Here is a 15,071-nt window from a genome sequence, read left to right as displayed (position 1 = left end):
TAGCTCTAGTAGCTCTGACACAAATATTCCTTTGGAGTTAAACCCATTCTCTTGTTAATTCTCAAATTTCATATTTAGACTCAAGACTGTAACATTTTTGACTGGATTTTTTTTTTTATCAGTGGCTCACACATGGTAAAATTTCACTGCTTTTATTCTGGAAGCATTTTATTTTTAGATCAGTGTTATTTATGCAAATACATCCAGAAACTGAGGCTAATAGCTATAAGTGAATGTTCTGATAGTTTCTATAACCACTGAGATCTGTTTTAAATCGAATTAAATCTAAATATTAAGGCACTTCGTTGCAAAGATTTGAAGTCTCTAGAGTACAATTATACAAAACACCAAACTGAACTTTAAAATTGTTAATATTTTTAAGGAAAATGCTGTACATCTTGTATAGGCATGAATGCATACATACACAATTACTTCATTAATCTAGACTTATGTTTGGCTGATGCTATATATTAGATGAATACAATCCAAATATTTCTGCCAGAAAAACCATAAGAAGTGGTGATCATCAGCACTGTAGCAAGTAGGGATGTAACAATATGAAAATTTCCTATCATGGTTATTGTGACCAAAATGATCTCGGTTATCATTATTATCGCGATATTGTTGAAATTGTGCTCAAAATGTTCAAAAAGTACTTATAAACATATTGAAATAATTTAACCAAGTTGTATTTTGAAAAATAAATAAATAAATAAATAAATAAATAAATAAATAAATAAATAAAATAAAATAATAGCCACAATGTACTTTCTGTTGGTAGAAACGTTAAAATATTAACATGTAAACAATCAAATATACAAATGTGCATTAAAGATGTCACCTTATGGCCATTGTTTGACCATTTTCCATATAAAGTTTGAGTTGTTTTAGCTTCTTTTTCATAGATAGATAGATAGATAGATAACGCCTGGAGTGCTGCTGCTTTTCCAGGAAATGAGCAGTACCATGAATTTTCAAAGTGCAGTAATCAAACATGGTTATCATGATAATTAGAATTTAAACGGTAATACTAACCGTCTGGAATTTTACCGCGGTTTATCGTTATACCGGTAACCGTTACATCCCTAGTAGCAACTAAACAATTAGTTATTGGCAACTACATTAATATCCAACTATTCTGATAATTGATCATCAGTTTGAATACATTTTGAAGAATAAAAATAGTTTCCTTCCTGCTCTACTATATTAAACTGAATATTTTTGGAGTTGTGGACCAAGTAAGAGATTTCAGGATGACCATGTCCACTTTCGGAAACTCTAAACATATTTTTTATGAGTCATTAATCGACAAAATACTCAAGACATTAACTGACACTGAAACTACAGCCCTAGTGGTCAGGAAGAAGAGAAATATCTGATCAATAAACAGGTGATTTCAATAGAGACTGTCGTGCATTTGATATTTTTGCCATTTAGCTCTACTCAACTTTCGGTGTCCTCCTGTGTTTGACAGTTATAATAACCCAGCTGGATGTTAGTTGATGGAGGACAGTGTCTGTTCCCGCAGGCTCCTGTGTCTTTACACCCAACTGGGACCTCATTTATATTACAGTTTTTCTCAACTGCTGAGACACACTCAATGAAAGTGTGATCTGCTTCATGTTTATCACCATCCTCTTATCACAGCAGATGTGTTCTCTTGCAAATGTTGTAACACGTTTTCGCTGCTTTCGTTCCCTTTTCCAAAACAGTTCACAGATCTCACAGAAAGAGTTTAAGGGGAACTTTTATTCACAGCTGTTAGAAATGTAAATGTAAATAAAATGGCCACTGATTTCCAGTTTAAACCTCTGTTGAGCTGTTCCAAAGACATTCAAATAAGAACAGAGAAAATATCCATCCATCCATCCTTTTTCTGAACCACCTAGTCCTTCTGAGGGTTATGGGGGTGCTAGAACCTACCCCACCTACCATCAGGTGAAGGCGGGGTACACCCTGGACATGTTGCCACAGGGCTGAAATATGAAACAGACAAACCACCATTCATATCCACACCTACAGGTGATTTACACTGACCTATTAACCTACTCAAACTTATTTTAGTTCAGGGGCCACATTCTGCTAAATTTGATCTGAAGTGGGCTGAACCAGTAAAAAAATAACATAATAATATATAAATAATGTCAACTCCAAACTTTTCTCTATGTTTTAGAGCGAAAAAAGTTAATTTACACAATGAAAAAGTTTACATCTACAAACTATCCCTTCAAAAGATGTGAATAACATGAACAAACTAAAAAAATAAGTGGAATTTTAACAATATTGTGCCTTAGTTTATCACTTACACATCCACATTATAATATAAAAAATACACCAAACATTTAATAACAGGCAGAATCTTGTTAAAATTGTACTTACTTCTTTTAAGACATTTCAGTTTGTTCGTATTTGTTCAGGTTATTCACATTTTTTGCGAAATTATACTTTGTTTTATTGTAAATACATGAAAATATTTACATTTACAAAGAGAAAAATTTGGAGTTGTCATTATTTATATGTTATTTTGATAGTATTTTACAAGTCCTGCCCACTTGAGATGGAATTGGTCTGAATGTGGAACCTGAACTAAAAGGATCGTTAATATCTTAGTATAATTTTTGCATTTCACAAATTCATCCCAAGGGCCGGACTGGACCCTTTGGCAGGCCAGATTTGGCCCCCGGGCCGCATGTTTGACACCTGTGTGTTAACCTATCAGTGCATGTCTCTGGATTGTGGGAGGAAGCCCATTCAGACACGATGACAACTGAATTGAAACTAAACTGATGTGTTTATAGACATTTGAAATTTTGGCGATTATAAGAAAATGGGAGAAAAAAAAAGATTTTTAAAAAATTCATAAAAATTTCAACTTTGACCAACTTTTCCCAAAATGTACTGACATCTATTCTGGGTCACTGGCAATCTATAAACCCAATTTGTTGTGAATTCAACCAATAGTTTTGCTGGTACAGACATTTGAAATTTTGCCCATTATAAGTAAATGGTAGAGGAAAAACGATTTCAAAAAAATTCATCCAAAATTTGAACTTTGACCTACAGTTCCCAAACTGTAATAAGATCTATTCTGGGTCACTGGCAATCTATAAACCCAATTTGGTAGGAATTCAACCAATAGTTTTGTTGCCAGAGTGTTAACAAACAAAGAAACAAACAAACCAAACCAAACCAAACCAATACCCCTTGCCTCCTCTTCGGGGGTCAGGGTAACAAATATCAATTACTTCTCAGATGAGTGATTCACAAGCTCATCAAATGCATTTGGATCTTTCCCTTTTATCTTTTTCAAAAGGTTGCCACAGCAGGACTGCAAGTAAGCTGTGGTATCATGGGAAGTTTAAGTGCTATTCAGGGGAACTCTAAATCATCATCATTGTGTTTTCAGATTCGCAAAGAAAACATACATTATATGGAGGGTCAATATCTTGATACACTCTTTGTACGCTGGCTTGTTCTGTATGGGATGTATTAAATGACTATATTGCCAGTTTGTCACAGGTTTTTACCAACTTTCTCTCTTTCACAGGTGTATATTCATCGAAATTGAGCCAAGTACATTGAGCATTACATCATTGATTGCAGCATTAATGTTGCAAGGCTTGCAAGTTTTAAGTCTATTTTCAGTGATTCTTCAGCACTGAATGGGTGTGGTTCATCAGTTTTAACCTACAGGCATTAGATGTTTTGTTGCTGTTGGGAAGACTGACTTCTAAACTTACCTTACTGCAAAAATAACACATATTATACTGGACTGGCTGCTATAACTGAGTGGGTTTTATAGCTGTGTACATTTATTACATTGATCTGTCTGTCCATCATTGGGTACGCTTACATGATGTTTTTTAAATCCGATTTATTTTTCCAGAAGAAATTAATTCAGAACTAAAGTATTTTCTCTTCTGTTTACATGGAAATGTTAAACCTGAATAAAGGTTTACATGAAAAACGTTTATTCGGTTCTCGCAGCCCCTCTGTTAGCTTAGCTTAGCATAGTCACTGCATTTCCATGGTCACACGTAGCCAGTTTTTTAAAGGTGATTTGTTGTCTATTGTAAGTGATTTTGTAAAATTCGATTCTCCCTAATTATTTCTTTAGATTCGCGACTTACTGCACTCATACAATGTGTTGTCGGAAGTTGGAAAGTCTTTTTGTTGGAAGGGATACATGGGCTAAATTAGCTTTGCTTTACTGTTTTAGCTTTGCATTAGTTTTTATTTCCCAAGATTTTATTAGTGCAGTAAGTCACATGACCATGATTTGAGCCTCAATTTGTGATCATACTGACCCCACCGGACTAAAGGAATGATTAGGGAGAACTGAATTTCACAAAATCACTCATAAAATACTACAAATCACCTATAAAAGCCTGGCTACGTCTGACCATAGGAATGAAGCGATTATGCTAAGCTATGCTAAGCTAAGCTAAGCTAACGGAAGGGCTGCGAGAACAAGGAAATCGGTGCACTGCAGTGCAAACTGTTTTGCCCACTTATCGAACTCATTAGTGCATGACAAATGAATTAATAAAAACAAGTGATGAACTAGTCCTTTGGGGTTTTCCAGGCTGGTAGATCCCATCAGAATAGCCCACTGGAACGGTTTGGGTTGACTAGACTGCATTGCATATTCTGCCAACGCAGAATGTGTGCGTCATCGCGACGGGACAAGACAATGAGCATGTGCAGAATGGAAGGAATAAAGTCCAAACAGAATAAAAGGTTTACATGTCCGAGGAATAATTTAGCCCGGATTAAAAAGTGGATTAAACCAGTGACTTTAATTAGGTTTAAATTTAATCCAAACTTTTCTTTTTCACCAGGAATAAGGTGTTTACAGGCATCTGAAATAGGATCTAACCTTTAATCAGTTTAAACCAGGAATAAAAGTTGTCATGTAAACACACGGACTGTAAAATCTACATCACATTTTGACCTAAAATGCTTACATAAGGTAGGTAGTATCCATACCTACCATGGTACACATACACATGCTGCATGACAGTATCTTCCAACATGACCAATCTCTTGCCGATTCAGAACTGAGGACATGTCTTCATTTCTAAATACGACTATCCTTAATGGATATTCCTGACCTATATAAGTTTCTTTGACTGTGTTCACTACATACTGCAATTTTTCAGGCTGGTGGATCTAAAGGGACAGACTCAGATTTTCTATCAACAGAAAATCTGAATGTTTTCGTTGTAGATCCTGTTGTGTTTGTAATGCAACATGTCACATCACTTCACAGTTACTGTTTGGTTGGCCGGAGTCACAGACAGGTCGTTCTTTTCCTGTTGTCTTCTATATTAATATTACTGTCTGCATTTCCATTTAACTTTCAATTCTGTACATTTTCCTGTCTTTTTTTTTTTTTTTTACTTACATTTAAAAATATTTTCTTTGATTTACATTATATTGTTTACCTGCTTTGTTTACTAAGTACACTTTCATTAAAATACAACAGATCAAACTTTATAATACATTATTTATGACAGGCATTACAATCTTTTGTCATGTACTTCTACCATATATTGATAAATAAGGAAAAAATGCATCTATTGTTTTGGTGTAAAGTTGGATTATTATTATTTTTTTTTACAGATTTAAAAAAATTATCTGATGTAGTCTTCAATTTAAGTCAAATTCATAAAACTTATTCATTTGGAACTTCATATCTGTAAGAAAACATCAGTGCAACCACAAAACTACACAACATTCACATACAATTGTACATCCATTCATCCATCCATATCCATACATGTGCATCTTTAAGAGAAATGCTTAAAAGTGTAGAATAACTTAGGCCCAAAAAGTGTTCTTGAGTAATAAATAAATAAATAAATGAATAATTACTTGGAAATGGGTCAGACCCCCAGACTAGCTCAGGCATTCAAAGGTTTAATAGACGTGGGTACAAAGCTGGGCATGGCATGATTTCTTTTGAGTGGGAGGGATCTGTATGTTCATCCTAAAATAAGTAGGTATAGTAGTTATGGAGCGAGTGGTGTCCTTTCCTTTTGGTCCTCTAATACATTTACAGCATAATCCATTGATTTTGTTTTATACTGATGATGATTGTTAAGTCTTAAGGACCTCAAACTACTTTTGTGGTGACTTCCAAATGAATTTCTCTATACATTTAACCCCCTCTAAGTGATTTACCACCATTTATTGTTATGTTATTCACTGCATTTTGCATTTTTCAGCAAAAATTGGATATTTCCTTATATTTAATTCACTGATCCTGTAGACCACAGGTGTCAAACATGCGGCCCGGGCAAAAATTACACTGAAGATATTAACAATCAAGGATGTTAAAATCATTTTAGCTCAATTCAGTCTAAAGTGGGTCAGACCAATAAAATACTATCAAAATAAACTATAAATAATGAAAACTGCAATTTTTTCTCTTTGTTTTAGTGTAAAAAAAAAAAGTAAAATTGCACAAAAATGTTTACATTTACAGACTAGCTTTTTACAAATAAATGTAAATAACCTGAACAAATATGAACAACCTAAAATGTCTTAAGAGAAGTAAATGGAATTTTAACAACATTCTGCCTGTTTGTGTATTTGTAGATCCACTGTGATCTGTAACTTATAATGTTCATGTGTAAATGATAAACTAAGGCATAATATTGTTAAAATTGCATTTATTTTCTTAAGAATTTTCAGGTTGTTCATATTTGTTCATGTTACATTCAAGTACAGTTCGTAGATGTAAACATTTTCATTCAATTTACTTTTTTCACTCAAAAACAGAGCGAAAACATTGGAGTTGACATTATTTATAAGTTCTTATCCTAGTATTTCTATAATTTTACTGGTCCGGTCCACTTTAGATCATATTAGACTGTTATGTGGCCCCTGAACTAACATGACTTTGACACCCCGGCTGTAGATGTTCATAAAAGCTGTACAGTAAATTCAAATATTATTAAATGAAAACAGAGAAAACTGATTTTTTCAGCAAAATGTATCATTAACTGAACATAAAAACAAGCATTTGCAAACACTGCCATTTGTCAGACTACATGGGTTGTATTAATGAATCGATGTTGCAAAAGATGACAGTGTTTCCATGTTCACTAAGGAGCCTCTGGAAGTCCACATGGGTCACATCTGATGACAGTGAAAAGCTGAAAAACTATATTTTACACTAATTATTTCAATGTACAGTTAGAACTGGTAAAAGTCATTAAACATTTTAGATCAGTAGACGCTTTTGCTCTCCAGTGTCTGATTACATCTCGGAGGGTTAACAGAATCTTATTTTTGTCAGGTGCAGCAAAGTTGCCCATGAAAGTGTTGCTGAAATGAAATCTACAAGACAACGTGTGTCTCAAATGAGGACAGATACTGTATGTATCATCGTTATATCACTGACTCCAACTGTTTAGCTGAGGCGGCATGGAGATTCCATCCCTCTTTGCTGTTAAACATGGCCAACAGCAGAACCACAACCACACCACAGATGGTGAAAAGCCTTTCCTGCAGAATAAATCTGAATACCCGGGTCATAATTTGAATTTTTTGCATTTTTATAAGCCCACTGGCCAACATAAGAGCTGCTGGAATTTTGTTCTTTTAAAGTGAAAGGGGGGAGGAAGATACAGCAAGTAAAAGGTCATTTTCATCACACTGTCATGAAGGTGCTGAGGTATAGCCTGGCCATGGGAGTGTTGCATTTGTGTGTGCAAGGGTGAGAAGGAAAACTGTGAAACTACCCATGACTTGCTTCCAATATTGCACAAACTATGCTGAAGGTGTATGGGGGTGGGCAAACAATGTCCAGCTTTAGATGCTGCTGAAAACAGAGCAATCAGCTGCTTCCATGGGGTTCGTAAATTTGTTTCAGTTTTGGCAACGCAGGGTGACATGGGCTGGGTTCCAGTTCAATTCAAAGAAAATGTGAAATGGTTTGATTATGGAATCAAATTATTAATATGCCAGATTAGTGCTGCGTACCGGTACGATGGACCGGTTCTAGACTTGTAAAAACGTTTCGGTTTAAGTCCAAAAAAAACCGGAACGTCGGGAACCGGTACTGGACTTGCAAAACAAACTAGCACTTATGTACGGTTGCCATATTGGATATCAGATCACAGGTCAGGTAAACACAATGCTGCGGCGTACCAACAGTGAAGTGTGGGACCATGTGACGAAGCTGCCTTTTGATAAGGCAAAGTGCAAACTGTGTGGGAAAGAGATCCAGTGCGCTGGGGGAACGTCAAACATCGCAAGGCACTTGAGACACCACCGCGACATAGAGACAACCCCACATGCTGCCTCAGCCACATTGACGGCGATGTTTGGTGGGCAAAATAACAACTGTCAAGGTGAGTTTTACCCTACGTTTTAAGGATTTTCAGTTCAGGAAAATAGGCATGTAAATTGTAATAGGTGTCTGATAGCCTGAATTTTTCGTAATTGTTGTCGTAGCATCATAGCATATATTAGTAGAGTAACATCGGGAGTCTTGCGTTCGTATTGCATTACCTTTTGCAAGGGGCAAAACAATGTACCAAGAATGCAAGACAAAGAGTCAAAGACACTGTCAGCATCGCTAATTTATGGTAAAACTCACAGACTCACAGTCTGAAGCACACTGAAATATATATATATATATATATATATATATATATATATATATATATATGTATATATATATATATATATATATATATATATATATATATATATATATATATATATATATATATATATACACATAAGTCATGATGACTTATAAGTCCAGACCTTAACCTAAACCTCTGGACTCGAGTCCGGACCTGAACCTGAACATGGGTTTAGGTACGCAGCACTATGCCAGATAATCGAATAACCAAAAAAGTATTTGGCTGGAGTAGGACGAGGTTCCCTTGGGTGGCAGAGATCAGAGCTGTCTTTGGAGAAGCACAACTTCAATATACATTCTACAACAACCTTTCATGTAGCGTTAACAGAGATCAGAGCTAACCTACTGCAGGGTTCCGACACATGTGAAATTTAAAAATTCCACATTTTTTCCAGACCCTAATTTCCAGATGTCTTGGTAAAAATTTTCCAACCAGCCAAGCGGTCTTTATATTTGGGATTTATAAGCAAGTCATCAGAGAATTTACATCTATCCATTATGAGTTCTGTCAACAGTCATACAAGGCATGTTGGATAGTTCGCTCATAAACAGTGTGTGGACATCACCTGTCCGTCAAAGCAGCAGTGAAACTTGACGACACCTGGGCGGGCCTTAAAATGGGTTGGAGGAGGATAAGAGCAGAAGGCGGGGCATTCAACTTGTCAATCTGCCCAAATGTTTTCTGGGATGCATAGCCTACTGCATGTGCTCTTACACAAACATCTTAGCTGCTCTAGCAAGCACCTTAAAAAAACAGATCGATCCATTTCTTTTTTTAGATATTCATAATTTTATGTTTTAGAAAATAGAACAGTGGTAACAGTCTTGAAAACATGAATATTTTTCCATACATTTGCTTCCATTTTCCATACTTTTCCAGACCTGGAAATTTATAAAGTCAAATTCCATACTTTTCCATACTTTCCATACTTGTGTAGGAACCCTGCTAATGTCTGTTATCGAAGAAAAATGGGTGAATGGGATCCTAGCTAAACCGAATCTGCGGACATACATTCAACTGAAAAACATATAAAACAGAATTTTACGTCAGCGCAAACTTGACCAGGAATCAAAGGTCCCTATTGCTCAGTTGCGTACAGGAATCTTTCCCCTGGCCTTAGAAACTGGGAGATTTACCCAAATGTTCAAAGATTTGGTGGAAGTGGAAAATGAATCACTTCTTTTTTTTTTTTGTATTGTCCTCTATATGATGAACTGAGAGCCTCGTTGTTCAATGTTTATGTGTTATGTTTTCGATGTTTATCTGAAACCCTGATATGTTCTGGAACACTGATGATGACAAGATGAAATGGTTGTTTAGTTCAAATGTATATAAATTCACATTATTTGTTTATAAAGCCTGGAAAAAGCAGCACATGTGTTTGTTTAAATAGTTAGGTTAGGTTCCCAGATAGCAAATATTTTGGCAGTATTATGGCATACATCTGGCATTTTTGGCTTTCTTTTGGCATTATGAAAGCCTTTAGGCTTAACTGTGGTATGATTAAGGTTATCCATAACAGATATGGAGACACCAGTTATATATGGCTGAGTTATGGCATATGTCTGGTTAACCAAAAGACTGGGCAAAGAGTGGGATCAAGTATAGGGATGGTATGGCATGTTTATGGCAAGCCAGAAGATTGACTAAAGTGCGGCAACATCTTATTCCATATATGGATGTGTTTTGGTTGTGTTTTGGTAATTTCTGTAAATATGTGCAAAGAGCGGGAATTTCTACCCAGAAGAAAACCCCACTTCGTTTTAAAAGCATGATCAACACAAATTTTGGGTGAATTTTGGCCACCTTTTGGCCTCTCTTTGGGTCAGTTTTGGCAACTTTTTGGCTGGATTATAGGGATTTGGGGCTTTTCTGGGACAATTATGGCTATATTTTGGAAGTCCGCACTTAGTTTTGGATGAATTTTGGTTTCCTTCTGGTTTGATTTTGGCTTGCCTATTTTAGGCCATTTAGGGCCCATACATCCGCCCAGAACTTTGCCAAAATGGCATGCCAGTTTTGGGCCAGATTTAAGCCATAATGATTTTGCTTTCGGGGTAGTTAGTGGGTTAGTACATTGTCTTGTTCATACCCATTGTGTCTATTGTCTGGTATTTGATCTTTGGTTTATATTTTTGGTGTCTTATTAGCCCATGTAAGGGCTGGGCATATTTTTATGAAGGACACAATAATAAACATGCACTCATTCATTCATTCATTGCATGAATACATGAGTGTGAATGCAACCAGGTGAACCTCTGATGAAGACGTCACCAGATGTCAAAGGACGGTGTGCAGTCATGCTCACACAATCACACATGCTGCCCTCCACATACACTGAGCAACAAGAAGACCCACACAAGGGGAGCTCTGACGGAGTGTTATCTTCATCATACAGATGGTGCTTTGGATCATCTGCTCGTTCTTTGGCTCTGGCCCACAAATATCACAGTAAATCTGGTCACTTACAAACAGCCAAGGGGACACGCTCGGGAACTCACCTCGCTGAAAGACATCTGCCTTATCTCAGCTAAAATGTCACATGTCTAAAGGAAGTGAGTTGAAACAAGGTTCCTTACTTCCGCATGTCAAAAAAATCTGTTTTTATTTTGCTTTGATTTTCATGGCGCAGAGACACACTTTGCTCCTGGAGGAATCTCTGCACATTTGATGGCATTTATAAAAGTGGGGAAGACAGGCTCATACACAAACGCTCACACACATAAACTCATCCTGTCTGCATGAGCTGAATACCCTCGTGGCTACAGTAATTTCTCTAAACTCACATCAAAGAAAATCACTTATCTCTTTTTTGCCTCTGGGCTGCTCTGCACTGTACAATAAACAACAGAAACAGAGACTACAAACGGCACCCAGACAGAAAGAGGTAGTAAAGCTTTGATTCAGTCAGAGCTAGGACACCTTTTTTTTTTTCTTTTTTTTTTTTAATTGTTGATTCCGGTAAAATCATTTAACCTGGAGTAAAATGGGGGCGTTTTAGTGCAGTTGCGCAAAAAATGTGCAAAACTGTTTTAACACAACCAAAAATAAATAAATAAATAAATAAATAAAAAATGCGCATAATTGAAAAGCAACAAAGCAGGTTTCACTGGCATGAATTCTCACTGAGCTATAAATCCTTACATAAACTTGAGCCATTTAGTCACGGTAAAACGGATCATTACCGAGCTGACTGCGGGTAAAGTCCGAGGAACGCAAACGCAACCATTTACGCACAAAAATCCAACAGATGAGGTAAAGTTTTAGTTTCACCAAAGAGCTACAGGAATCCATCAGGGTAATGTTTACTGAATGAATGAAATATAGGATCCAGTCAGTGCTTTGTAAACACACACACACACACACACACACACACACACACACACACACACACTGCAAAGCAATGAGCAGCCAATATTACATAACTCATTGTGCTTTTACGCGGCGTAATTAAGTTATCGCATGCAACAACAACAAAAATCTGCTTTCCAACTCACCCATTCCAAAACGCGGATAAATCCCAGAGGTAATTTTAGCACTTGAAATGTCCCCGCAGATGCAAGCTGCATAAGGACACAAAGGTTGGATGAAGGCATTCACATTTCTATGACCAATTAACGACACACTGAGCAGCTGATCAGACAAACACACACGTCTGAGTAAAAAAAAAAACACCTTCCTTTGAGTGGACTCACTAACCTGATTTGCGCTGTCCATCTCTGGCTGAGGCTGGTTTCTTTCTTACTTGTTTGATTGGATGTAAACAATCTCAAACCGCAAGCCAAGACCCGATTGATGTGAGGCGCGCAGTCAGGGGCTCTCGGCTCTGATTCCGACTGTATCCGGAAAAACCCGAGTCCGCTTCGGGGAATTGTTTTCGGGAGGAATAATTTCCCATGGAGACAGGCAGAGATTGGCTTCAGTAAAGAGGAGTGACGCCTTCATTTTTGTAATTGGATGGGTCTAATTTGTTGTTTTATCCATCAAGGACCTTTTTATAGATTTTTTTTTTTTTTTTTTTTTTTTTTTTTTTTTTTTTTTTTTTTTTACCTGCAAGGAATATTTTTGCTGGAAATACAAATATATCTTTAGTGGCTTATGTAAGCATAATTGTTCACGTATTATTTATGCGCACCAGTACTTATTAATTCAAACAGAAACCAACAATGTCTTTTTTTTTTTTTGGAAGTTGTACCCCCCCACAAGATCATTTTATCTTAACCCATTCATGCATTAATTATGAGAACGTTAATCAAGATTTTTTTCTTTATTCCTCTTTAGGCATTTAAAAAACAATGAGATGAATTTTTATTATTATTATTATTATTATTATTATTATTATTATTATTATTATTATTATTATTATTATTTTATGAAGCTATTTTCCATGGAGTTGCAAAAATGTGCGTTTAATTTTCAAAGCAACGAAACGTGTATTTACTGATATACTGCGTGAAATCTATGAAATAAAAACATTAAATGCTGCTAATTTGATGTTTTCTCACATTTTAACATACACTACAAACAAAAAGTTATGGATATTTAAAATTTTTGGAGCTATGTTTTTTTCAGTTGGGATTTTTGCACAACGCTTTTTACTTTTTTTGTGTGTGAATTGAATTGAAACACATTTTTTTAATGACCAGACATAGTTTTATTTACAAATGGAAAAAATGACAAAAAAAAATAAAAATAAAATAAGACAAAAAACAAAAAGAAATATCCTTAACTTTTTGTGTGTAGTGAACTCCAATACTAGTCACTTCATGGAGATAATATGTCAAAAAAAAAAAAAAAAAAAAAAAACTCTTGTTGTTAATTACAGGCTAATAACGATAACAAGGAATTGATTTACACTCAAACATGTTAGATTTGGTTTATCAAGAACAGCCAAGTTACAGTAATGTTATCAGTTGCAGTGTTTTGTGTATTGTGTTGGCTGATATGGAACTAAAACAACAAAATCCATGAATATACAAGAGAACAGCTGTGGAATAACTGTCCACTGTAGTGACCACTGTGCATGAAAGGGTTAAATGAAAAATAAAAGCAAGGACAATGTCTCAGTACACAGGAAAAATTACTGAGCATTTTTTCCAGAGCCAGAAGTATTTTCCTCAAAAAGAGTAAATTTGGCTTTATATTGCGTTTGGAGAGGGACCAAATGTTATCTGAATAGAGTAAAATTTTCTTCAGTTTGAGTAAATTTTACTCAACACAATGTTCCTGTGTAGGTAAAAATGTTCCTATTAAATTCAGTATAAATCTAGTCCCAGAAAATGTCTTGGCCAAATTAAATAGAAGAAATACATTAACCTTCATTTATAACTTATTTACTTGTTTTAGTGCAAAAAGAAGCTACATGTACATTCAGTATTCTGCCACACTGTCTGCTTATACAGCATAATGTTCACCTGCTGTCATGCCAAGCCAACAATGCCAGCAAAATATTCATTTCCGGAGCTGGATTTTGTGAAAACTGACCCGTTGCTGTCTCCAAAACTTTACAAAGATAGTTTAACCCATAACTACTTTTGTGTCAGTTCCCAAATGAAAGTTTCTCCATATCTAACCTTTCTTCAGGGATTTATCACCATTTATCTATAATATTATCCTCTGTATTTTGTATTTTATCAGTATAAATCAGGTATTCTCCCATATTTCATTCACTGATCCTGTAGATCACAGGTGTCAAACATGGTGCCCGGGGGCCAAAACCGGCCCGCCAAAGGGACCAGTCCGGCCCCTGGGATGAATTTGTGAAATGCAAAAATTCTAATGATGATATTAACAATCAAAGATGTGAAAATCAGTTAAGGTCAATTCAATCTGAAATGGGTCAGACCAGTAAAATACAATCATAACAACCTGTAAATGATAAAAAAAAAATGCAAATTTTTGTTTTTTTTTTGTGTAAAAAAACAAAAAGTAAAATTACACAAAAATGTTTATATTTACAGACTATCCATTCACAAAAAATGTGAATAACCTAAACAAATATGAACAATATGAAATTTCTTAAGAGACGTATGTAGAATTTTACCAATATTCTGCCTGTTACTAAATATTTTGTGTATTTGTAGAGCCATTGTGATCTGTACTTTGTAATGCACATGTATAAATAATAAACTAAGGCGTAATATTGTTAAAATTGCAATTATTTTTCTTAAGAATTTTCAGGTTGTTCTTATTTGTTCGTGTTATGTTCAAGTACAGTGCGTAGATGTAAACATTTTCATTACGGAATTTTACTTTTTTCACTCAAAAACAGAGAAAACTTTGGTGTTGACATGATTTATAAGTTCTTAACCTATTATTTATATTATTTCACTGGTCCGGCCCACTTCAGGTCATATTAGGCTGAATGTGGACCCTGAACTAAAATGAGTTTAACACCCCTGCTGTAGA

At 35.5% G+C, this 15,071-nt stretch overlaps 1 protein-coding gene across 1 annotated transcript in view; it reads right to left on the bottom strand.

Moving 5' to 3' along the window:
- The window catches only part of synpra (synaptoporin a), a 64,827-nt gene extending 52,321 nt beyond the window's left edge, over window positions 1–12,506 (bottom strand). The window contains exons 1-2 of the mRNA XM_030135425.1: window positions 12,363–12,506; window positions 12,161–12,226 (exon numbers count right to left, since the gene is read on the bottom strand). Coding sequence (XP_029991285.1) covers window positions 12,161–12,226; window positions 12,363–12,380 — 84 coding nt within the window. The 5' untranslated portion in view covers window positions 12,381–12,506. The remainder of the gene's footprint in view (window positions 1–12,160; window positions 12,227–12,362) is intronic.
- Between the last annotated feature and the right edge of the window lie 2,565 nt (window positions 12,507–15,071).

Source organism: Sphaeramia orbicularis, chromosome 5 (assembly GCF_902148855.1).
Source record: "Sphaeramia orbicularis chromosome 5, fSphaOr1.1, whole genome shotgun sequence".
Classification (NCBI taxonomy): domain Eukaryota; kingdom Metazoa; phylum Chordata; class Actinopteri; order Kurtiformes; family Apogonidae; genus Sphaeramia; species Sphaeramia orbicularis.
Note: the sequence above shows the minus strand (reverse complement) of the source record. Positions and strands in the feature narration are given on the sequence as shown.